The 26,678-nt window shown below is 36.4% G+C and overlaps 1 protein-coding gene across 4 annotated transcripts in view; it reads left to right on the forward strand.

The window, feature by feature from the left end:
- ATP8A1 (ATPase phospholipid transporting 8A1) overlaps positions 1-26,678 on the forward strand; it is a 242,469-nt gene that overhangs the window by 175,987 nt on the left and 39,804 nt on the right. For all 4 annotated transcript variants that reach the window (XM_059066067.2, XM_067036148.1, XM_059066068.2 and 1 more), the window contains 6 exons: positions 9,427-9,610; positions 9,704-9,814; positions 16,308-16,382; positions 16,487-16,609; positions 20,479-20,557; positions 25,592-25,653. In XM_059066067.2, coding sequence (XP_058922050.1) covers positions 9,427-9,610; positions 9,704-9,814; positions 16,308-16,382; positions 16,487-16,609; positions 20,479-20,557; positions 25,592-25,653 — 634 coding nt within the window. The remainder of the gene's footprint in view (positions 1-9,426; positions 9,611-9,703; positions 9,815-16,307; positions 16,383-16,486; positions 16,610-20,478; positions 20,558-25,591; positions 25,654-26,678) is intronic.

Below are 26,678 nucleotides of genomic sequence, written 5' to 3' on the forward strand. Positions count from 1 at the left end.
AAAAAATACTCCCTGCCTTCACATTGTAGCTATTATTCAATAAAATAAATACACATATGTATATTCAAAAGGCAATAAGTGCTGTTTGTCTGTGGATAGTAACAATTTATTATATATCAGACAGACATATAAAGTCAGTGGTAACACTTGCTATGAAGAAAAGTAGCACGTTGAAAAAGGATAGGGATACAGAGCTTTCTGGTGGGTTTCCTGTATTTCTTTCTGCCTGTGTACTAGAATTCTTTGTGTGTTTTGGATATCAATTCTTTGTTGAGTATAGACATGGCAGATATCTTCTCATCTGGTTCCCTTCTTAATTCTGCCTGTGGTATTCTTCCTTGAACAGAAGTCATTGACCTTGAGATAGTGAAATTCCATTAATTTTTCCCTTTATGGTTTGTGCTTTGGAGATAGTAAGAACTTCTCACAAAGATATTCTCCAACATTTCCTTCTGTTAACTTTATGGCTTTTTGTTTTGGGGATAGGTCTTTAAGCTTATATTTTCATATCTGTGTTGTGAATGAGAAGGGATCCAGTGTTATTCGTTTTTACATAGTGAGCAAATTCTCCCAATACTGCTTACTAAGCAGTCCACCCTTTTCTTCTGTTTGTAATGCCATATGATCCAGAACTCAAGCTCTGGAGCCAGACTTTCCAGAGTCTAAGTCCAGGCTCCACCTCTTATTAGCTGAGTAACACGTTGCTTAACTTCTCCAGCTTCAGTTTTCTTCATCTTTGAAATAGAGATAAAAATAATTGTTTTCCTGGAATTGTGAGGAATAAATGGATTAATATATGTACTCAGTGCATTATTAAAATTATGCTTCCCTTAGAAATGCTATCAAGTTTTATTTTATATAGCTAATTGAACATTTCTGATGGGAGGAATACTATAAATATTTCTCTTTGACCACTGTGGCCTTTTCTGTGTCCTAAATTCTATTTTGTCTGGTATTAAAATTGCTAACCTGGCTTTCCTTTGTTTCATATGGGCCTTGTCTTTCTTTCCCCCACTAAACTCTTGTGTTCAATCCTTCTGTATAATGTAGCCTCTAAGAATGATGTCCTGTCTCTAAATCCACACTGCTTAGTGTTGAATTCTGTCTTCACCACTTACTTGCTGTTTTACCTTAAGTTATGTAATCTTTCTGTGCCTCAGTGTCCTCATTTGTAAAATGACAATACTAGTAATCTATCTCATATAGGGCTCTTCTGAGAATTGAACGAATTAAAACAAGTAAAGTGCTCAGAACATAGTGAACAAATAAGTGTTATATTAGCTGTTATTGTGAAGTGTGTCTCTTTTAGACACCATATTGCTGGATCTTTTGCTTTTAGTAATGAGATAATCTGTGTCTTTTAATCAATGAATTTAACCCATTTATATTTATTATAATTATCATGTTTGGCTTCATGTCTTCAATCTTATTTTGTGTTTTCCATTTATTATGCTTTTTGTTTCTTTTTTCTCCCCCTCCTTCCATTATCTGAATCAGATTTTCTTCAGCTGGTTTGAAAGCTTTACAATCTATAACTATGCTGTGTCTGATTATTTCTAATTTTTGATAACCATATTTGTGTATTGTCTATATGTATTAGTATGTCTTCCCTTCCCTCCCCCTCCCTCATAAAGAGACAGGTACTGAAAGTATTAAAGTAATTTTGTGCATTCATCCAGGAGCAGTCAGGTTACTTTCTTTGTAAGTGATATACTTTTTCTCTCTAGAAGTTTTCAGAAATGTTTCTTAATCTTAGTTTAACCATAATGTTTCTAGTGGTAGATACCTCTTTCTTACATTTCTTTTTGGTGCTGTTAATTCTGGAAAATTATTAACTTTTCTTTTTCATTTTATTCTTTTTTATTCTTTTCTTGGACTCCCATTATATATGTATAGTCACCTTTATTCCTTCATTTCATTTTTCTCATAATCTGTCCTTTAATTTCCTGATTTCTTTTGGGAAAATGTTTTGTTTGCACTATCAGGTTCTATCATTTTTACTACTCATTTTACTATTGGCTTCTTTATTTTAGCAGTTTTTTTTTTTTATATAACTTATTTTTGATTGGTTCTTCATTATAACTGCTTGTTCCGGTTTCATGTTTCCAGTATCTTTCCATCTTTCCAGGGTTTTTTTTTCCCATACTTCTTTTAAATGCTTGTTATATCTGGTTTTACAAGTTCTTCTTTCTTATAAGTTACTGTATTTCTTTTGTGCTTATGATCTCTGTCTTATAAATATTCCTTGTGAGACTGTTTTTCCCCATTTGCTCTAGTGGGCAGTAATGTTTCTTTTGGGGGAAAGGTGAAAGCTGGTCCTAACTTGAGGCAAATTTGGAGACAGGGTTCAGTCTGAGCTTAGTGAATCCCTGTTTTCCCCCAGTTCCTTTACCCAAGCACTGCTCTTGCTAGAGGCAGCCACATTGTGATGGAATTGCCTGAGTGAGGTAACATTCAAGGGTTCCCAGCACACCCATATTATTGGCACCTGTCCCTGCCTGGCTTCATGCCCTGAGGTGTACCAGAAAGCTCTGACTTTCCTCTTCCAAGGCGTGAGGTGAGAATTTTCCTGAAGTTTTAAGCTTTAGAACATTGAGGATAATCCTGGAATTGGTGTGTTTTGTTTTTCAAGCACATTATTTTGTGGACTTTGAGTTTCGACAGGTTCCAAGCCTAAGCCAAAGTTCACAGTTGCAATGAGAGAGGAGCCCCTTAGCTCCATCCAGCCTGGTCTCAACCCCCTCACACTGGTCAGCCTGGGCTTGCACAGGGTACCATGGAGAGCGAAAAGTACAGCTGGAAATCTTCTCCCACCTGATTGTTCATCTGTGGGCTCTGGCACACCACACTTTCTCTCTATGCCATTTACCTTGTAATAGTCATCCATCATTTCCTGTTTCCCCAAAGGTTTATCACAGATTTTGTGTTAACTGATAATTGTGACCCTGAAATCTAGTGAACTCCTTTTTTAACTCATGGCATCTTCAGGGGTTTATTCCAATTTCTGTCAGTAGTCTGTGCTGCCACTTTTTCCATCTTCTATTGGGTATTTCTGAGGGAAGGTTACTTGGAGAAACCTATCCACGTAGGAGAGAATTCAAAATAAGGGAAGTGGGGGATGGAGAAAGGAAGGAAAGAAGGGCAAGTTGATTTTATTTAAGCCTAAAGAAGCTCCAGCCTTTTGTTACTTACCCAGAGTCATGGGAAAGGGGAAGAAAATCAGTGCCCATGTGGTCCCCGAACAGATATGGTGAATAGGAAGAGATGATGGCCATAGGTCTTACCGCTCTGAGAGCCAGGTCACCATAGGGCAGAGCTTAAAGGGAGAAGCACTCAGCCTTCTTGAGTGGATGTGCTTCCTAGTTGGAAGCCCACCAGGCCTATCAAGTGAGGCTCCCTAGACAAAAAGAGGTGGCTGGGCCTTGTCCCATGTTGGAGAAACTTCCGTCTCTCTCTCTACCACTCCTGTCTCCTTAAAGTGAGAGTCCACAGGGAAACCCCTGTTATACAGGCTCTTAATATTTAACTTCTGGGATAGTAGCTCAATAAAAGTCCTTAAGTAATAACTCTTACGGGCAGAAGGAGGGTTCTGAGATCTTCTACTCTCTTTTCCTTTCTTCTCCTTATATTCTTCCATAGAAATTTCATCACATAGTAAAGGAATTGAATAAATGGAAATTTTGCAAGAAAGAGAAATTCATCTCATTATCCATAATGCTAAGATTACAACTCTTATTCATGTTTGACAGTTCACTGTTAGGAGGCAGTCTGCTGTGTATCTACAGTATAGAGGAACTATGTAAAGGATTATTGGATTCTTCAGGCTTTCTCAAATTGAAGGTTTGTGACAGCCCTGTGTTGTCAAATTATGGTTAGCATTTTTTAGCAATAAAGTATTTTTAATTAAGGTATGTATATATCTTTTGAGCAGTCCAAATTAATATTTTTAAGGCACCGCTACTATATTCTTTTTTAGTTCCTATTGCTTAGAGTAGTCTGCTATGTGTGTTGAGTACAGTGCTAGGTCCCAGATAATTAGATGGGTAGATAGATGGGTAGATTGATATATATATTTTTTTAATGAACAGTACCACTGTGGCAAACTGTTCTATGGTGTGAATACTATATAATAAAGATTTCTTCTAGGAGGACTTTTCTTTTTAGTTCCTTAAAGGCACTAAAGTTCTGTTTGCCAATTAATAGTTCAGGATGCCTATGCACACACACATACATGCATATTCAAACATACACTGTCAATGTGATCAGTCATTATTTAAAATATTATCTAAACCATTGAAACAGAAGTTTACCTATAACAACATAAATTCCACAAAAGAGAAGTTTTGCATCTAAAATTCATTGCAAAAGGAAATCTTTTTTAAAGATACTTTCCTTTTTTTGCCCTGTGGCAAGGCTATCTGTATTTATTTTCTGTAGACTCAATTTCCCTGTATTATAAAGTCCCCTTGTTGCCTCTGACTTCACAGTATGTCAACAGATGTTGCTTTTGGAGACTAGGAAAGCACTCACTCATCAGTCATTTGAATAACACAACTCTCTTACCTAGAAGTGGGTGAGTGTTTCATTATGTACACTATGCTAAGAATCATTTTTAGGATTTTCTATTTAAGTGGCTGTTTTCATTCCAGTAGTAAATTGATGGTGAGTTTCTGGAAGTATTACAATATTTACATAAATTTTGGTGCATGTAACACAGATTCAGATTTTTTGCCATATTTAATTCCTCCTCAATTCAAAACTTTATAAATGAGCCTACAAATTTTAGTTCAAAGAAGAGTTAAGGGGGCTTCCCTGGTGGCGCAGTGGTTGAGAATCCACCTGCCGATGCAGGGGACACGGGTTCGTGCCCCGGTCAAGGAAGATCCCACATGCCGCGGAGCGGGTGGGCCCGTGAGCCATGGCCTCTGAGCCTGCGCATCCGGAGCCTGTGCTTCGCAACGGGAGAGGCCACAACAGTGAGAGGCCCTCATATCACAAAAAAAAAAAAAAAAAAAAAAACAAAGAAGAGTTAAGTAAGATCTCATAAATTTTTCTCTTAGGTTTTTCTCTCTTTTTGTAATTTCTTTATTAGTCAGTAGAATATGACTCAACGGGGAATAGACTGATATTCACAAAGAGAAAACTTGGGAAGTTTGTTGCAAAGGAAAGTAAAGCAGATGCCCCACTAATGATCCTGACCTCTAAATAGTTAGCAGGAGCAGCCCTCAAGCTTCATAAATACAGGGGCTCTATAAATACAGGGTCATTATACAAAGCACTTCAGGATAATTAAGAAATACTGTATTCTTCCATGTTCTTAATTTTTTTTCTAGATTTACTTTCCAAAAGCAACTTTATAGTAACTTTTAAGTTTGCAATATAGGTTAACATATTATATATATGTATTTATATATTTTTTTGAGTTAACATATTATCAGCCTAATTTTTAATTTATGTGTGAGATTTTTCTAGGTTATTAACCTAAAAACACAATACAGTAAGATAAATTATTGTACTTCTTTTAGCTACCTACAAAAATCCCTTAAAATATTCTTTATTAAGTGACTGTGTATATACATGCACATAGAATCCTTATCCATATTCCATTCAAAAAGGTGATTCATTTAGCTAATCCCATTAAAAGGGTGCCAAATTAGACTCATATAAGATGGGCCACCCTATATACTTTCCAGCTTAAATGGTAAAAATTTCCAGTACTCCAACCTAATGTTCACAGGGCAGTGGGAGTTACTACATAGCAAAAAAGAAAAATAATGAATAACACGTGCAGAAACTGCAGCCAAGATAATATCTGAAAAGCATATTGCACTCCGTGTACTGCTAGGTTGTATCGCAAAGGACCACCCTCTGTTTGTGGAGCCACAGGGAAGAAAACGACTTTATAGCAAATGCTGGATGTGTAGTCCTTTTCTGCAGAGGCTCTGACTTCTTCCAAAGAAGAAAGAACAACAGTGGAAGAGAAGAGAACCATGAATAATTTAAGTCCTGATGCAGACCCATGGGTGGTTAAAAAAAAAAAAAAAAATCTAGAGTAGAAAACAGAGTGCTTTTATGATGTCCCTGAGCTATGGGTTGGATCACTATTGATATTTGTAAAAATTTAGGTTTTAGATACTCTCAACCATGGATGTGTGGTTCTTGATAGACATTTGAAAGAATTAACTTGTGTGGTAAGGTTGTTCTAGACTATTCTGGAAATTGTAAAAATATAGAAGCAAGTTTACAAAAGTCAAGAAAGTAAACTCTAATGAGCAAAGGAGATGACCTTTTATGAGGTGGAAACACAACAGTAAAAAGAAATATATTCTGGAGAATTTTTAACATGAAGTTAAAGAAATTTAATATATGCTGTTTCTTTTATCTGACATGAGCTCTCCTCTCCTGGTCACATTCTAACTCATCAAGGAAGGCTCTTGCAGCCAATGCTAATTTCTGCATCCTCCGTAATTATTAAGTACAGGCAAGTATATCAAAAAGCTTTGTGCAACATTCATTTTTAATGCCTTATAATTTGGTTTTGCTATCTTGTAACCCTCTTGTAGCAAGAAACAATTTTTTAAATGGATGCTGTAAAAATAGTAGAAGATCTGTTTAACTGATTTCAGTTTGGCTAACCTGGGTCCTGTTAAACCACATTCCCTCCCTAAGATACGGTGATGGATGCCCACAACACATCACGCCCAGGGCTGGAAGGACATTCTTTAGTTCATGCCTGCACTTTTGCTTCCATGAGTCGACTTGGTGCTTACTGGGAATCTGGGGGTGTTTGTTCCTTAATCTGTTTATTCCTGTTGTACTTCTTAAAGTAGTCATCACTGAATTAAATGTTTCATAAGCTACCAAAAAATAATCTTACCAAAATTGTTGCTAGGAAAACCAGATATAATGTTCTAGAAAGACTTCTTGAGTTGCTGGAAAAAATTGCTGTTGAATCTAGGGATAAGATAATGGTAAACTGGGTAGAGGGCATCATTATATTGTAGTTTCCACTAAATGAAACAAACCATGGTTTGTTCCTCATGAGTGAGGTTTCTATAATATGCAGAATTTCAAACACAAACCCCTTTGCAATGTACGGTTCTTTGCCCTGCATCACAAGCTTATACATTTATATTTTGAGTTAAATGTTTTAAGTACGTATATTTTATGAATTCTCACTTAAATCTGACATCTTTATTTAGCAACCAACTACTATTTCAAACCCATCAGATACCAGGGCTTCTACTGTTTCTTGAATCTTCTTCCAACCCAGTTGTCTACTTGTATCTTGATAATGGAAGCAGATACCCTTGCTCCTGGCAGTTGCAATGTAATTTTGGGAAGTTTCTCACTACTTCATTGTCTTTAAAAAAAAAAAAAAAAAAAAGCATTGTTCTTGCCTAGGGAATTCATATTCTGCTTTTAACACCTGAGTTAGCCACATCCATAGAGCTGGTAAAAATCCTCAGCCAATTTTAATTTGGGGGCATTGAAAATTGCAGTGTCAAGCAGAGAAAGCAGTAGTTGGTTGTAATAGCCATGAAAAAAGAAAACAAAGCTTAATCCAGCTTTTTTCTGATGCTTCTTTAAATCATTAATATTAGCTCACCATGCAGAGATTTTATCCTTTATTACACATTCAGCTTATGAAAAAAAAAAAAACAAAATAAATACCAGTGTTTCCCATGATCCCGTGGTTTGACTTCACAGTGCACTTACATTGTGAGCCTGTTAAGTTGTAAAGGGAATTGGATAAATGTTTTCAAATGCTTTTCTCTTTTCATGCCCATTTCCCATTTGCTTTTTAGATCATTTCTTGGTGAGAATTCTTTTTTGACATTTACTAAATGTCAACTTTAGTCCATGTTTAAACCATTGGCCTAGAGCCAGTGGGCTAACCAATTTATATTAGCCTGTTAAGAAAAATTAAATAAAATGTGAAAATGAAATGAAAATTGCTTTGAAGAAAAATGAGGGCTAACAGTGAAAAAGCCCATTAATGGCCTGATACTCATCCATTCTTTTGCTGTATTCACAGTTGTGTCACTTTGTGCTGTTGTCATTTTGTGCTGTTGCTGTTCTTCCAAGGGAAGAATTTAAAATGATTCTTTCATATAGCAGCCATTTATTGAGTACCTACTCTGGATCAGCACTAGGAATACAAAGATGAGGAGACTGGTTCAGTCTGCAAGCAGCTCACAGTCTAACACAATGATTCTCAAACTCAGACCAGATCTGTTCTTGGCTGAAGGCTTTGGGAAGGGTAGCTGGACCTCCTGAAGGCACATATTTGTGCAGAACATCCACTGCTAGGAATTTTCCCTAAGGAAATAATCAGGGAAATGTACAAAGATGTATTGAGTCTTTCAGAGTCATGATCTTCATTTCTAAGTTGAAAAATAAATGATTTACCAGATGTTCCAGCAGATACTTACTGTACTTAACCTTGATAAAGAATTTAGCTCTGGGTTATTGCTCTTGTCCACTAACATTGTGTACATTAGTTGTTTCTCAGTGGTTCATTACTATCTTAATAGTTTACTGAGCCAGATCACTGTTCAGTTTTTCTTTCTTTCTCTCTAATCGCCAAGATAGCATGGATACTAGATTAAGTTAATCACGCCGATGCATATTCTGTCATTGAACTCTTCTGTGAGGGTCATGGTGATTATTTCTCAAATTGCATTTAAAAGTTTGTGATAAGTTGCTCCGAAGTTAATACCAAATATGATTTTGGTATGGATGCTGGTGTTCTCTGTTCCTGGTCCACCTTTGTATAAAAGGTTACTTGATTCTACTTGGCCATTGTCAGTAGCTTCGGAAGAAAATTGAGGCACACGAGCTATGTAATCAAGCGCTTGGTATTTACTTTGGTTGATTCACCAGGGTGGCTGAGAACAGGTTGAGAAGTTAGCTAATTCCCTACTGTTAATTTAAATTGTTTTAAATGTATAGTACATCATCTAAGATCAGCTTATGGAGGCTCAAAACTTTTATTTTTCAAGGTATAGGAGAACAGTTAGTGTTTGGACTACCATTCAACAGCCTTTCTGGCTTTCTTTTTCATTCAAAAGTGAAGAATTAGAAGTTCTGATATTATTTGTTAGGAAGTAATGGAATTTCTGAACTCAAATGTCATTTTTTAAAACAAATTTATGCACACATTCTGGTAAACGCATACTTAACAAGGCATTGTAGCTTCTATCTGTCACCTAGAGGTTTGCTTCCAAGCCTTTATTTTTCCCTTAAAGTGGCAAACCAGGCTAACAGAGAACTAAACATTTGTAAACCTAAGACTTTTCCATGATGATTCTTTAGAGACCTATTCATTTGTCTCTTCTGCTGCTTTTATGCTTCAAGACAATGACATCTGAAAATTCCTTTTTTCAAAAAACAAAATTAATTAATAATTTGTTCTAATTTAAGGGTTTCTCCTCTTCAAAAATCTGAAGTTGTTGAGATGGTTAAAAAACAAGTTAAAGTCATAACACTTGCCATTGGTGATGGAGCAAATGACGTCAGCATGATACAGACGGCACATGTTGGAGTTGGAATAAGTGGCAATGAAGGCCTTCAGGCAGCTAATTCTTCTGACTACTCCATAGCTCAGGTAAAGCATCATTTCTGTAAACCACACTGTTTGTCTCTGTCAACTGACACTATGAAGAGGAAAATACTAATTTTTTTTCCATTCTTATTTTAGTTCAAATATTTGAAGAATTTGTTGATGGTTCATGGTGCCTGGAACTATAACAGAGTCTCCAAGTGCATTTTGTACTGCTTCTACAAGAATATAGTCCTCTATATTATTGAGGTAATCCCAAATTCAGTTTAAAAATCCTTGCATTTGCATATATATTTGAAACTTTTTTTTGTGAAGACATTTCCTTATCATTTTAATTAATCCTTCATTTGCCCACTTTTTATAACTTCTAAATATGTTAAAACAAAAAGTTCTTCAGCCATAGAGAATAGTGTTGAAATTGTGGCGAAAAATATTATATTGCTTTGGTAAGAAATGATGAATTACAATTGCTAATGAAGTAATGTGTTCGGCTTTTAAAACACTACAAACTATGTAGCATTTTTTTTTTTATAAAGTTCAAAAACATATGAGAGAAGACAGTACACTGTTTAGGGATGTACACAAGCAAAACTGTTTAAAAAGAAAAGGAAAGGAATAGTGGACATAAAACTGAGGCTATCGGTTCTACTAAGGGGTCTAATCAGGAAAAATACACAGGTCGTTTTGCTAATATTGGTCATCTTGTAGTTCTTATTATGTTTCAGACTTACATAATTATATACAAGTATTCTTGCTGTTCGGATCTGTTTTGGTTTCTGAGTTTGATAGGTAACAAAAGTCTAGATAATGAGGAATTTGTCTAAAATTTATCAGAATAATTCAGTTCCTGTGTCAAAGGAATTTCTATATTCCTTTTCATGTAGCAAGTATAACATCATTTTTTGATGTGAAAAGTTAACCTGGGTCAGGAATATCACTTTTAAAAGGATGCATTTTGTTCTGCAAACATTTTTGCAGTACCTGCTGGATGCCAGGCACCAGGCTTAGTTCACCAAGTACAAAGTAAATCAAGCGAGTTTCCCATCCTCCAGAAGCTTGCCAATAGAAATGTAAAACAAGCCACATGTATAATTTTATATTTTCTGGGAACCACATTAACAACAAGTAAAAATTAAAGCCCAAATTAATTTTAAATTATATTTCATTTAACTTGATATACTCAATAGTATTATTTCAACATGGAATCACTATAAAAAATTATGAATGCAATATTTCACATTCTTTTCTTCATACTAAGTGTTCACAATCTGTTGTGTATTTTATACATGCAGCATACCTCAGTTTGGACTAATCACATTTCCAGTGTTCAAGAGCCACATGGCCAGTGGCTACCCCCCTGGATAGCACAGCACCAGTAGATGAATAAGTAAACTGAACTCTCAGAATGTGATAAATAAGTCATTTATCTTTTTTTTTTAACATATGACCATTTTATCATCAGACGCTATATTTGTAATACTTAAACTCTAAGTGTTACCAGTTTCTTGCTCCTCTTGCGGCTTCACAAAGCATGACAGTGAACTCTCCATAGCTTGTTAAGAAAACCCTCCATCTTCCAGTCCTGTCAGAGGACCTGCCTACACCCTCATAAATCTGCCCTGGGGTCCCTTACAGATGTTTGTTTATGCCACCTTGCCCTCTACTCTGTTGACTGTTTCTACACATCTATCAGAAGAGACACAACCTAACCATATGCCATGTGGAAATAATATCACATACTTCACACCACAGAAGTAACACCATAAACAAAACAATCAGTAGACTCCACATTTCCCCTATTGATACATTAGATGGGAACTGCTGTATATTTGTTTCAGCTGTTCTTTATGCCTCTGTCTGAATGTTTATCTCCTTAGCAAAATGTTGATTGAGCATAGTTCTTATTATGAATCAGACTAATAAAAATAAAACTTAGTTTTGAAGTGTGCAGGCAGTTTTATTTATTGGTCACTAAAAATCTATAATTAGGTTGCAACCCATTAGATAAAATAAACACTTTAAATACTTGGAAACATAAATAAGATAATCTATGAATTTACTTATTGTTCATTACTGCTGAATTTGGTTTGGAATAGTCTGTGTTTTGAAGCAAAATGCACTTCCAAAATAGCTTATGAGATCATACAAAATATTCTTTTTGTTTATATAAATTTGTGATTATTTTCTAATATAATTATTTGTAATTCCCAGTCCCCCCTATAGTCCTAACTTTTCTAGTTATATTTTCTTCTCATCCCAAAACATTGACATTCAAAAGAGTATCAGTTTCTACAGTTTATTTACATATACTCTTGAAGGTACGAGGAGTTTAAAGCCACTAGCAGCAATAAATCTGCTTACAAAATATTAATTTTGTAAAAAGAAATAAGAGTACTCAACTTGCCACTTCTTAAATCTATTTGACAATCAACAATGAAGTGGTCAAAATTATGTCTAATGGGAGAAATAAAATATATTAAACTCAAATGAAAAACTAAATCTGCATGCTCTGTTTCAAATCCAGAGTTACGTGATTTGTGGTTAATTAGCCCTAAATGTTACTAGGCTTTGAATTTAAAGCCTCTTCGAGAGATATTTAACACTGACCAAATTCTTTACATGTTGAAAGGGAAGTAAGTCCTAAACTTTACTGGAAATCTCATTCTTAAGTTATTTTTCTTTCAACAGTTTATGGAAATGTATTTTGAATATAATTCAGCTATCTTGGAAATGAATTGACCTCTTAAATCAATTCCCAGATACCCAACTTTTGCCAGCTAAAACAAGTTCTGCAGATGTTAATGGCTCATGTCAATACTGTGAATGAATAGACAGAAAACACATCATTGAATGTCTCTAGTGAGGACAACTGCCAGTCTCGAATCTCCCCTTTCAGTTTTTTGTGCTGTTCAGGCGTGGGAGCAGAATACTCACTGACTATTTGTAAGCTGCTGTTTAATATGCAGAAATGCTCCATCGGGGAAATGTCTGTGAAGTTTTAACTGCCACGCCTCTACTAGGACATGGAAGTTAGAAAATAATACCAGGACAGGAAGGTCTGAAGTTTCCTTGCTAATAAAGGAATGGTATGGAATGCTATGGGTTTTATAGATTACCTGCAAAAACTGCTTTTGCCATTGCCATACTGCCAGGAATGTCACTATCTAGCTACTCCATTGCCATAAATTACAGTCAAACAAATAAATACAGATTTGGCAGGTGGCAGTATAAAGCACTTGCTTATGGTGGCCGCCCAGCAGCAACCCTAGGTGTTCATTGAAATTACTGACATTTTCTAAAGAGTTTTTTTTCAATTTCTCTGAAACATCTGACTCCTCCCTAGCAAAATAAGACCTTTTCTTTCAAATCATCAGTCACATCCAGGTTTTCCAGTAAGATCCCAAAGCAATGTAGCGTTTCTAATTTCCAGAAGCTTTGATTAAAGTCAATGAGGTGATACTTTCCCAGCAAGTTGTGCTGGGATATGGATTTCCTGTGACTTTAAATAATTTAGATACCTCCCTAGAGGGGCTGATGTTTTCTTTCTGCATCCATGATTTTGTTGAGTCAAAGGAGGGACTTTTATGTGTTTATAGTAATTTAGGTGTTGTTTTATTAAGTATGGGATGCATTTATAATATATCTTTTAAGTACAAATCTCAGACTAACTTGAAATCAGCCTTCTGGTATACTTCTTCATTGTTAAAAAACCTCTTTTCCTTTAAAATATGTAAACTTCAATGCTAAAATATTTGTATGAAGATATGTACTATATTGGAAGGATCGATTCCTATCTAGTCATTTCTCCTTTTTTTTAAAAAAAATAGAATATTAACTTTCTAAAGTGCAGGAAGAGTATTTCTAGAAACGTTCACATACCTTTCAGTAGGAAAAATGAAATGGTAAAACTGTGTTGATAGCTTTCCACTTAAAAATGTCTGCATTTCTCTCATAAAGCCTTCAAGTGGTGCATTTTAAAATAAACTTGGACTGCGAGCATGCTTGTTTATTTGCAAGTTATTTTGAACTGGAAATGTTATGTAAATATCCATTGATTTGAGGGAGATTCCTAAATTTCATAGTGGTGTTTTAATCAGCACCGAAAGTTGCATACAAAGAGGCCAGGAGGCCATTCACATTTACAAATGTTTATTAATACACACATTTATTAACATAAATTTCTCCTATTATGCAGTATTGATGATTACAAATGCATTTATAACTATAAGCTTTGAGCCAAATCATGTCCATTAGAGGAATTTGGTATGCATGCAGGTTTGGCTTTCTTCAGACCAATGAAGATTAGACTGTATCTTCTTAGACTACTAAGGCCATAACTGAAAGTTTGTGTTTAAAAATTCTTTATATTACCATCATACCCTAAGAAATCTGAATACCACAATAGATCACAGTCGCCTTCAGGGAGAACATTACCATCACCCAGAGCATCACAAATATGTATTTACATAATCCACATCTCAAAAAGGCCAAGTGTGAAAACACAATAGATAGCATTGAAGTCTGTCTTGTCAATTTGTGTCTACTAATGCTTTAAAAAAAAAAAAATTTAAAGTCAGCAGCACCCCAAGGAATAAATTTAACTTCATGTGAAGATGCTAAGTTCTTTTAAAGTTTGCATGTAGCAGTGAGTGATCTGGCTTCTAGCAGAGGGCACATGTTCAAATTTTTTCTGTAAATATATGTAGCAAAGCAAGTAAGAATTTCGGATTTACCTCTGATTTCTATCCTTTTGTTCTGTTTGTTGTTAATGTGTGTTACAAGTCTAACACAATTTGGACTTAATTTTCACGTGCTATTGCTACTTTGTTCTCTTTTCCATCTCATGAAGCCCACATTGGTTTTTATATACGCTCAGTCATTCCTTTCCACTATAAAAAGGAAAAAGATCAATGTGGGTACAGAAACTGTTCATAGGGAGGCCAGCCTGGGTACATATTGATAAATGGTGAATTTGTAGCAATTCATGCTTCCATATTGAGGTTAAATGAAATGTGAAGTGTAGCAAAGTCCCTGCATCTCCAATTCAAAAATTCATTTGACCGTCATGTCCAGACTGCTGTCCCCCTAACTGGTTTTCAGTTGTTGTTGTTATATTTTGACTTTGTGTTTGTGTTTATGTAATCTCATTGTTGGACCAGACATTTTACTCTTCCAGATTAATGTGATTTTTAATTACATTTTATGTCTGCTTTTTAAAAAAATAATTCAGGAATTATTGATTTACTGATATTCACTTTAATTTTCCATTTGTCTTAAATATGCTGGAGAAAGTTTCCCTATATTGCCCCTTAATTTTGTAGCCAAAGTTAAGCTTTCTGTTTTTAAGAGAACTGCAAAATGTATAAGAACGTGTTACTCTATTAAAGATTTGTTTTTAATCAAAGCATAAATTTAAGCTACAAAATATTTTTATATAAAGAAGCACATTTATTATATTAAAAAATAAATTTTTAATGTATAAATTCAAATTTTGCAGTCTGATGGCTATAATTATCAAGAACCATAAAAAAAAAAAAGTTATGTTCTTTGACCCATTAATTCTACTTCTAAGAATTCATCCTAAAAGGAAAAAGAAAAAAGGACATGAGGAAATTTTGGAGGTGGTAGATACGTCTGTTACCTTGATTAGGTGATAGTTTCATGCATGCATGCATGCATATGTCCAAACTTACCAAATTGTATACATTAAATGTGTGTCATTTTTGTATGTCAATTATACCTCAGTAAAGCTATTTTTATTTAAAAATAATTCATCCTAAGAAATAGAGATGTTTAGGATTTCTGTACAAGAATATTCAGTTGAGAATTATGTGTAATAGCAAAAACCGGAAGCAAGCTAACTATCCAAAAACAGTTATAGCCACACTGTAGGGGATATATTAACATTATTTTAAAGGACATGTAACAGCTTAAGAAAAATGTGTATTATATAATGTTAAGGAGAGGAGCAGGACATGATACTACATATAGCTTTCCAGTAAGATAAATCTATGAATATATATAAATGAACTACTACATGAATACAACCAAAGTGGAAGAAAATAAATGGTGATGGTATTATTATAGGAAACTATTTTATTTTCTAAATAATCAAATTTTTAATTATAATGAAAACAATAATCTTTAAATAGCTATCAGAAGGTAGATATTTTAAAAGGGAATTAAAGCTCTAAATTTTTTTTTTTTTTTTTGCGGTACGTGGGCCTCTCACTGCTGCGGCTTCTCCCGTTGCGGAGCACAGGCTCCGGACGCGCAGGCTCAGCGGCCATGGCCCATGGGCCCAGCCACTCCACGACACGTGGGATCTTCCCGGACCGGGGCACGAACCCGCGTCCCCCGCATCGGCAGGCGGACTCCCAACCACTGTGCCACCAGGGAAGCCCAAAGCTCTAAAATTTTAATTGCATAAAATATATTCTCTAAAGTGCCTTTTAGGAAACAAGGTTATATCTATTTTTTTTTTAAGTCTGTGATTGCCAATTGATATAGTTCTTTTTTGATTCAACAAGTGGAACCAATTCTAGCTTAAATAGCAAAGACCTTATGAAAGAATCCCTTCAAATTAAAAAGCAAACCAAAAAAATGCCATTTTCAAGAGAGTCGTGAAAATACTATGTCAGTGAGGCTTTTATGCAGTGGTTGCATATACAGCAGATTCTAAGCAATGAATTTATGGTTTTTGTGTTCTAATTTGGGGGATTTGGGATTGTTTTCTTCCTAGATCTGGTTTGCCTTCGTTAATGGCTTTTCTGGACAGATCCTCTTTGAGAGATGGTGCATAGGTCTTTATAACGTGGTAAGTTTAGGACTTTTTATTATTCCTGTTCTATTGAATACTTTGAGATAGACGTTCACCCTGCATTTGGCTGCCTGCTATAATGACGAGTTTGTGCACTTTAGATGTTTACAGCAATGCCGCCCTTAACTCTGGGAATATTTGAGAGATCATGCAGAAAAGAGAATATGTTGAAGTATCCTGAATTATACAAAACGTCTCAGAATGCCCGAGACTTCAACACCAAGGTAGGAACCAGTGCCCTGGTGGGACTTGCTTTACTGCTCCAATTGCTTGGGGCATTGGATCTTCTAAGGCCAAGGAAACAACTCCAGGGTCCTGACCATGGCAGGTCAGATTTGCTTAGGGTTCTGATATGGACTGAGAAGTTGTTTTGTTTTGTTTTTCTATAAATTTAAACTATAGCCACAATTCACTGGGGTTTGCCAGGCAGCAGTAAACTGGGTCTAGCAGACAGAAGAGGTGCCCCTTTGGCCCTCTGACTTTCTGTCTTTGCAGTGTTGTGGGGCAATGGTCACTCCTCACAGGGGTCAGTATTGCAGGACTGACAAGGACACATATAAAGTGGTGAGAGGTAATATACCATTCTTTTCTTTTTTTTTTTTTTTTTCTGGGGGATGGGTACGCGGGCCTCTCCCGCTGCGGAGCACAGGCTCTGGACGCGCAGGCCCAGCGGCCATGGCTCACGGGCCCAGCCATTCCGCGGCACGTGGAATCCTCCCAGACTGGGGCACAAACCCGCGTCCCCTGCATCGGCAGGTGGACCCCCAACCACTGTGCCACCAGGGAAGCCCCTATCATTCTTTTCTAATTTTCTGTTTTGTGGAATAACCTTGTCCTTATTGGAATATTAGGTTGTTTGTACTGGGCACTGAAAATATAGTCTCTGGTAGATAACTCAATCATAGTACTCAGTATTTCCAAGACATAAAATTTAACACAAGATTAAATATCCAACACTTTATCTAAAATCATATTCCGGGTTTATGTCCTACATAACAAGCCATGGGCTCCTGTCATCTTTGTGATCCATGGTATTTCTTCATCTCAGAAACAAAAATATCTAATTTCCTGAAGAGTTTACTTTCCTGCAATTATTTATTCTAAAATGTTTCCACTAGTATGTTAGTAATTCGTGTTTCTATCCAGTGTGAGGGAGGAAAAAAAAGTTTTTAATTTTATAACAGTCAAGGTGGATGCTATTTTGAAACTATAATAAAAGTATCAAATACACCTTCACAGAATTTTTTCCCAGTCAATATAGTGCATGTTTATTATGTTATGCATGTTATGTTACTAATAATTACATATAACCTAAATTCAGTGTTTTGAATTTAGGAAATTAATGTAGGATATTTTAAATATTTATTATTTCATAAAATAATTCTCAAATGACATTTGTTCTCAGTATATCAAGGGAATAGAGTGAAACAGGTGTGTCAGTGCCTCTAACCTCATACAGTAAATGATGATGTTAAGTTTATCACCAGGATGTTATTCATCTTCTGAGATGAGGTCTTCAAGAATGCACTGTGCACAGTGTGTCCAGGTGTGCAGATGCATACAACTTGAGGGCATGTTTTTAAACAACTGAATTTGGTTAAATTAAAAAAGAAAAAAAACTAAAGCATTCTTTGACTTACACCATTGGTTCCAAAAAGTATTTTTAGTGGTCTCTTAAAACCATCGCTATTTATAATATGCTTTATTTTTATAATATGCTCTTATTTTTATTTTTTGATTCTTTAAAATTTAATTTTGATGTCCAGTTTGTATTAAATTCCACTGCTTTGCTGTAATGTTTTTCATTACCTATGGTGAGTATTTTCAAGTGACGGAAAGCCATATCAGGACAGATACAATGGACCATGAGCTCTTGTTTCCTTGAAAATGTAATCTGAGAGCTAGGAAGGTTCCAGGCCTACTGGCATGCTAAGAGTAATCCTCACCAACCCAGACAGTTACATCAACCTCAGTCACACTTTCCCATCTCCCATAGCTCAGGCTCCACAGTGCTCTCTCGAGAGTTAACTTCCCAGCCACTACCTTGGCCATGGTACTGTTACTTATAAACATAAACTGATCCTCACAGGATTACCCAAAACCACCCCTAGAGGGACTTCCCTGGTGGCACAGTGGTTAAGAATCCACCTGCCAATGCAGGGGACACAGGTTGGAGCCCTGGTCTGGGAAGATCCCACATGCCACGGAGCAACTAAGCCCTGTGCACCACAACTACCGAGCCTGCGCTCTAGAGCCTGTGAGCCACAACTACTGAGTCCACGTGCTGCAACTGCTGAAGACCATGTGCCTAGAGCCCGTGCTCTGCAACAAGAGAAACCACCACAATGAGAAGCCCACGCACCGCAACGAAGAGTAGCCCCTGCTCACCACAACTAGAGAAAGCCCGCGTGCAGCAGTGAAGACCCAACGCAGCCAAAAGTAAATAAATATATAAATAAATAAATTTATTAGGGGAAAAAACTCTCCTAGAAAGTCACATCCTTTCATGCCCTTTGCATATGGCGACTTGGAAACAGCTTTGTGGCCAGTGAAAAAGTGTAGCAGGTCATATATAGTTTTAATGTGTTAGCATCCTTCCTTGTACTTTTTGCTATTCTTTTGTTGTATACAAAGTAGTTCACTGTCTGCAAAGCCCATGCATTTAGAAGTCACCAGATCAACCCAAATAGATTCTACAACTCCAGTATCCATTTAAATATATATAGATACACAAAATGTCAATAATTTTTATAGGGTTTATGGTTTTTTCTAATGATTTCAGTGAAAATTATTTGAATAAATCCCATATGAACATTTTAAAATTCAGGGACACATGGTTACAAAATGCATATTTGTATACACAGCAATTGCTGTGGGTCCCCAATGTAGAAGCATTGTTGCCCTGAATGATGATGATTACATTTGTTATGGTAAAAAGGGTCGGGGGTTCTGAGGTCATGACAGGGGTTAAAGGATTAACATGTGACAATAAGTATCAGTCAGGAAAATGGAAAAGTAGAACTAATTTTTCTTGCACCCACCTGTGCTTTCTGTCAAATAAAAACTTGCAGTAATGACATAGTGAGGAGAAGAGACAAAGGTTAATGAGTAACACAAGTTCAAATGTGTAATGTATTGGAGCGTAAATTGGATCATACAACCTGGTGTGGCTGGGTGAACTAACAAAGGAGGTTGAGATCACAGTGGAAAATTTTGGGAGGCAGGCAACTTAATTTCTGTTGTTTGAACAGCTTAAAACTGTTAATACATGCCAATTTTATTTAGCATAAGTTTTGTTTGCAAGAAGCAATTTTGAATGACAAAACTGCAACCATTCAAAGGGCCATAAGAGTTCTAAACAGTTTTTCTATAACTTAATCTTTCACATCGATGTTACAAAGAAAAGGTCAGTGATACTTGCTTTCTTGTTCTTAAAAATACAATAGATGAGAAAGCAATAACAATTAAACAATGTTATAATTGTATGAAGTTTGATGTTGACAGGTGTTTAAAAATTATGAAAGTCTTTTATTACTTCGGTCCCAGTGAAAATGCTTTGCTTTAAGGAATTATACAATTTAAGTGTTATACTTGTTATATTTAGTGTGTGTGTGTGTGTGTGCGTGCGTGTGTGTGTATGTGTGTGGAGGGAGAGAGAGAGAATGCACTATATCCTTACCATTAAAAAGTTTACACTTTTATTGCACATGGAAAAGAGAAAGTAGGGATTTCACTTTTCAAAAGTCTATTCTTCTGGAATTATGAAAATAGTCCCACTTAAAGAATTTCAAGGTCTGCAGTTATTTGAAATTTTATTTTCTTTTTCAGGCAGAAATTTAAACTTTTAATACTTGGTTTTTAAGAAGTAGAAAAAATTTCAGTGAAGCTGAAAAAACATTTTGAGAAACGTAAAAATAAATAAATGACCCATGAAGGTCTAAGAGGCAGAAAGTGTCTGTCAGTTCTATTAATTCACAGTGGTGGACTGAGAGAAACACGTTTTGTGAATCTAGCTCACAGATAAAAAGAAAGGTCAGAGTTCACAGAGCTAGTTTATCGCAAATGGTTCTCATGGATTTTTGTTTTCCCTCAGGTTTTCTGGGTTCATTGTTTAAATGGCCTCTTCCACTCAGTTATTCTGTTTTGGTTTCCACTAAAAGCCCTTCAGTATGGTAAGTAGAAAGGCTATGCATGCTAAGAGATGACTTTTTACTTGTTTAGAAAAATAATTCATTGTCAATATACGTTAAAAATTATAGCAGTGTTTCGTGTTATGGTATTTTTCCTTAACCTAAAATACATGCATCTAAACGTTGTACACACTTCAAAGATTTTTACTGTTCCTTTGGGAGCAAAGTGATTTAATATATGCAAAGCCTTTCTTCTCTACTTCTCATGTTTTCCAAACTTGCAGAGAGTTAAATTTTAGGGCTCTTTTTTTCCCTCTGTTGATGTACAGTTTGAAGACAATAGTGCTAATATTTTATGTGATCTATTTATTATACCTGTGAGGTTTGTATCAGCTCTTTACACTGAACCTAATCAGACATGCTAGTACTTTCAAGTACTTGAGCCGGAGCTTTAAATGAGATTTTTAATATGTTTCTAAGTTCATCTTGGAGTGTAAACTTTCCTCTGCTTGCTTTGAGCGGGTGATGTTATTCTGTCAGTTTTGAGAGATAGGCTTATGGTGAATTTCCTCTACACATAAAAATGATGAAGTAGCCACTTTAGAAAAGAGGTCCCTGGGATGCTTAAGCTGGTGCTACTGTGTCCGGAGCAGAACTTGCCCTGAGATCCTGAGGAAGATGGCTGACCATTCAGCTCTCAAACTACAGTACTTCAAACACCCAAGGATCTGTGCGTCCTTTAGAAGTACTGGCCGTCTTCTCAGCCTGTGAGTTAACTCTGGCCCATGAAATGCAGTGCCAGATGTTCTATCCCACCTACAGAGGGATCCTTGTAAAACGTAAATCAGACCAGGTGCCTCCCTCTGCAAAACCCCACAGGCTCTATCACATTTAGAAAGAAATCCACAGCCCCAGCCTTGGCTAACCACACCCGACTCTCCCTCTTCCCCAGCCAGCTTTCCCCCTCACCGTGCTCCAGCCAGCAGGCCGTTTTGCTATTCCCCATCTTCACCAGATGTTCCAGCTACTCTCTCCTCCCGCCCTCGGGTCTGTGCTCGAAGAGGCCCTCCTGATCGCCCTGCCTCAGAGACCCACCAACCCTGCCCCTGCTGCCCCCCTCCCCCCATCCTCCTGTATCCTCTTCATGGTGCTTGCCTATCAGGTGTGATATATTTGCTTTTTTTTTTTTTTTTCTTATAACTATCATTCTCCTCTGTTAGAATCAAAGCTCCAGAAGGGCAGGGAACTGTCCATTTAGTTCACTGTTGTTTTCGTAGTGCCTAGAACAGTGCCTGGCTCACCGTCGGCACCCAGTCTATCGTGGAGGAGTTCATGAGACCATGAGCGGGAGGGTGTGAGTGTCACAGAGAAGGCAGTACTTTCATGTCCTAGTCGGAGATTTTCATCTCATTCCTTTATTAACTACTCTGACAGTCCAACAGTGAATACTTCTCATTTTCTAGGCCATAGAAATAAGTGTGGTAAGAAAATCTAATTAAATATAAAATATTGACCCAGTGGGCCAGGAGAATCACAGTGGCATTTTTTTTAGATAAAATTTACGTACCATAAAATTCACCCTTTTGAATTGTACAGTTCAGTGGTTTCTAGTATATTCACAGAATTGTGCCAATGTCCCCACTTGCTGATGCCAGAACGTTTTCATCACCCCATTCCCATGAGCAGTCACTCCTCAATTCCCCTCCCCCTCCCCCAGCCCCTGGCAACCACTGATTTTTGTCTCTGTGGTTTGCCTATCCTGGACATTGCATACAGATGGTATAATAATATGTGACCTTAGTTCATCCTTGTTGCAGCATGAAGCAGTACTTCATTTTTATAGGTGAATAATATTTCATTGTATGTATAGACCACATTTTGTTTATCCATTCATCAGTTGATGGACACTCGGATTGCTTTCACTTAGGGGAGCCATAGGGTGTTGAAATCTAGAGTACAATACAGGACTTTAGACAAGTTCTCCAGGTAGTTTATTTTCGTAAAGCAAAATCAATGTAGGTATGAAAAACTAGGAATGTCCATCTGTGAAACTGCTATTTTAGTGTTCTAAATCAGAAAAAAAAGAAAATATCAAAAGTAGCTCAAACCAAGCAGCATTCAAATCACCTTACCAATTCAAAACACTTTAGCAATGACAGGGTTTGAAAGGAATTCCTAAATAATTACAGCCCCAGAAGAGCAGATCCCGAGTCTTCCTTTGCATTTGTCTGGGGAACTGCCAAAGCCAGCCAGCCTCAGCAGAACCAGTTCACAAGGGGTGCTGTCTGAGGAACCCAAATCCAGCCAAGTCCAGAGAACATGTGCTTTCTCTTCTTGAGAGATAAAAACATATAGCATAAATTGTGTTTTAACATTCTTTTTTTGTCTGGTTTTTATTTTTACATAAGGAGTTTTTGTTTTCTTTAGCATTTGAAAGGATGGGGTACAGAAGAAATAGAAATAACTATGTAATGTATGGCTAAATATTCATTCATTCACTTGCTTCAGCGTTTCTCAAAATATGGTCACCTGAGAATACTCAAGACCTTTTCAGGTCCATGAATGAGGTCAAAATTTAATAGTTTCAAACTTTTTATATTATCAAGACATTATTTGTCTTTTTCATTGCTGATGCAAGAGGAATAGTGGGTAAAATTGCTGGTACCTTGACACAAACATGGATACAATTGTATTAGTAGTCATTCTTCACTGCCTTGCACCCATGTTAGAAAAACAACCCCAAAAAGCTGTTTCACTTAAGAATGCCCTTGAAGAAGCTGTAAACCTAATACTTTTTATTAAATCCTGAAACTCGATACACATCTTATGAATATTCTGTGTGACAAAATGGGAAGTATGCGTAAAGCACTTCGGTTGCATACCAACATGCAGCAGCTTTATCAAGGTAGAGTGTCTTGGGGCTTGTGAGTTGTGAGCTGAGCCAGCTACTTCCATGAGGTTACAGAATCGTGCATAAGTAAAAGATCCATGCAAAATGGACCAATGGATTTTTTTTAAGGTTAGGTGTATTTTTTTTAATTGTAACATGGGTTTATAGCATTATGTAAGTTTTGTGTGTACAACAGTATATCTCTACTTCTATATGCAGGACAGCATACTTCCCACCAAAACAGTTTCATATTCTACACTGCTACTAACCTTTAGGAAACTATCTCCGCCACTGTAAGAAACTTCTTGAGTTTTAAAGTAGTATCAAGGAATAACCACAATTATTAGAAGAGATTACTAAAATACTTCTCTCCTTTATAACTCCATCTCTCTGTGAATTTGTATTTCCCTCATATATGTCAACCAAAACAATATGAAAATCCAGCTCTATTAACGCAGACATTAAAGAGATTGTAAAAATGTAAAACAGTGCCAATTTTCTCACTAATTTTTTTGTTTGGGAGAATAGTTATGTTTCATAAAATCTGTTTTTATGTTACATATATAGGGTATATTACTGTTAGGTAAATCAATACAAATTTTTTAAATTTCTGTCTTAATTTCTAATTTGGTAAATATTGGTAGATATAAACCACATAAACAAAAGCTTTGAGGGATTCTTAATAATTTTTAAGAGTGTAAAGGGGTCCAGGGACCGGAAAGTTTTAGCACGAATAATTTACCTAAATCATCCAAATGCCAAACCTGATAAACGCAACAACCGGCTTTTAACTTTTTTCCTCGATTCGATTTTGAAATGAATCTCCAGCTTATGACAAACCAGTGATGACTAAAAGGTTTAGTTGGACCCAACTACGATTACTGTTGATAACTTGCTTATATTGATTAAGGGACCTAACCAATGTGCCACATGGCAGAAGCATGGAAGTCCAGAAGTAATCACAAGATACTTTCAGTTATTTTGTAGATTTGAGTTTGTTCATTTGGTTCTATGAAAGTTCACAGATTAATTGCAGACATGTATGTCTATCCACAACATACCCACAAGACATGTTAGCACGTCAGATCCTGTGTCCCTCATCATGGGATACTCCACGGAGAAAGGTAGTCTCCTAGGTTCCTGGCTACTTTTATCTGAAAACCTTAGAGGGGAGGCAGGGTCACACTGTGGAGCATGGCTGGGTGCTTTATATATTTAACTTATTGTAATCTCAGAGCTCCTCCAAAGTATGGGGTTTCACTCAACCTTCTTTTAAGTGAAGAAACTGAATTCAGTGGAGACTGATTATAAATAAACCAAGATGACCCAACTTGTAACAGAACCTCGCCTGGTCTGTATGTCCAAAGCTCACCTGGCTCTCCTTGTTTCTTCATACCAGCACCATGCTCCGTGTCTCCTCTCAGTTTACTCTAACATATTTTGTACTTCCATATTAGGCTTTGAATAAATATTGTCAAATATGTGCATAAGTAAAATACTGTATGACACATACCATGGGTTTTTAATTTTTCAATGGTACCAATGATTAAATTATTGTAATTTTTTAATTTTTTATTTGATTTTTTTAATCAGCAGTAGTGATTTTGGTTTGTCAGTACCACTCCCTTCATCTAAAGCCATGTTTGTTAGTCATTGCTAGACAAACAAAATACCTTTAGATGCACCCCTGAATTCAGGCAGATCCTCAAAGAGCCATGTGCCTGGAATTATATTGGTGCTCCCCAGCCCTCTCTAAGTTGCTTTTTTGGTCCAATACCAACAACTTTGAGAGATAGTAAGAAGGCTCCCTAAAGCCCTCATCTATACTGTTAACAAAGTTCTTTATTAAGGGTTCAGAATGCCTCTGTCTTACTGCCCATAGCATTAAGCTCCACTTGAACGATTTTTTTTTTTTAATCTCATGAACCCTGAGAATTGGTTAACAAGTCCAGTTTCCTTCTTCATGTTGACTGTTGGAAATTTGATTTTCATTTGTGACCCATGTTAAGCAACTTTATGAGACTTCATACAGTGTTTTGTTAAATTAGCCTCGTTTCTGGCTCCATTGTATGGCTCTTGGTTCCCCTTCTTTTGTTCAGCACTCCTAAATTGACTTGTCTTTGAAAGGATTCTGAAAGGACCTCAGTTATTTTCAGTTCTAGCAAGTCTTTCTTCTTTTCATGCAGGTACTGTATTTGGAAATGGGAAGACCTCTGATTACCTGCTGTTGGGAAACTTCGTTTACACTGTGAGTGTGGAACATTTGCCTCATTTGCATATAAAATTGAATTTTCATATGAGCTCATTTTGAAATTTAAATGTGTGCATTTCTGGATTTAAGGGTTGTTTACACTTGCTCTTAAAAATGAAATGAGATGTTTTGACTGGTAAGATTATTTTATATTAGGGTATGAAATGTATTAGGATATAAAATGTATAAAAATGTCATTTATGTTCACTGACTTTATAGGCATTTGGTTGCTCTTATTTTCAATATTCCTTACACTTATTGCCTCACTTTCCCTTTTTCTCTTCCTTGTCCCTTCTTCCTCAGTTTTATTTTACTGCCCTTGTTCATATTTTTTTTGCTTTCCTAAATTTATGGCAAATAGTACCATTCTACTTGGGTGTCTAACCAATAAAGTTGGGAGAGAAATATCCACTCTTTTGGGACGTTTAACCCACTCAAGGCATGGACCTCGCTGTGTTAAGTCACTATGTCAAACACTTACTTACGGAGGATGCAAAGTTGAGTGTGAACCGCACCCTGCCATTAAAGAGCCAAAAAAGGTTTTAAAACCATTTTCCCCTCTAAGGTCAAAAGCTCCACTTGGATGCAAATGCTCAAGGTCACACAGTTAGTCTCTAATAAATGTTTACTCCAACCTTGAACTCTGAATTCTCCAGCCAGTGTCATTTCCTCTCCATGGCCCCCAAGTGGGGGCAGTGTGCTGTCCTAAATACTAAGTGGCCATTGGTACGGCTGACTCAGTTGGTGGAAAAACTATAATACAATGTTTAAATAACTGAATAATAGGAAGTTAAGACCATTAAGTAACAGAGGTATTAAGGTTTTGGCAAATCAAGGCTCTCCTTTCCATTGATCTCAATGAAGTAGTAAAAAAAAAAGGGGGGGGGACACATTTCGGGGGCTAGTGGTTTGTTCTTGTACAACACGAGTGCAAAACAGAAATAATACTTGATGGACTAAGTTTAGAAATAAAGTAAATATCATAGATGTCTCTGAGGGACTTTAAAGTATCCAAGGCTTAA

Source organism: Kogia breviceps, chromosome 6 (genome assembly GCF_026419965.1).
Source record: "Kogia breviceps isolate mKogBre1 chromosome 6, mKogBre1 haplotype 1, whole genome shotgun sequence".
NCBI lineage: Eukaryota > Metazoa > Chordata > Mammalia > Artiodactyla > Physeteridae > Kogia > Kogia breviceps.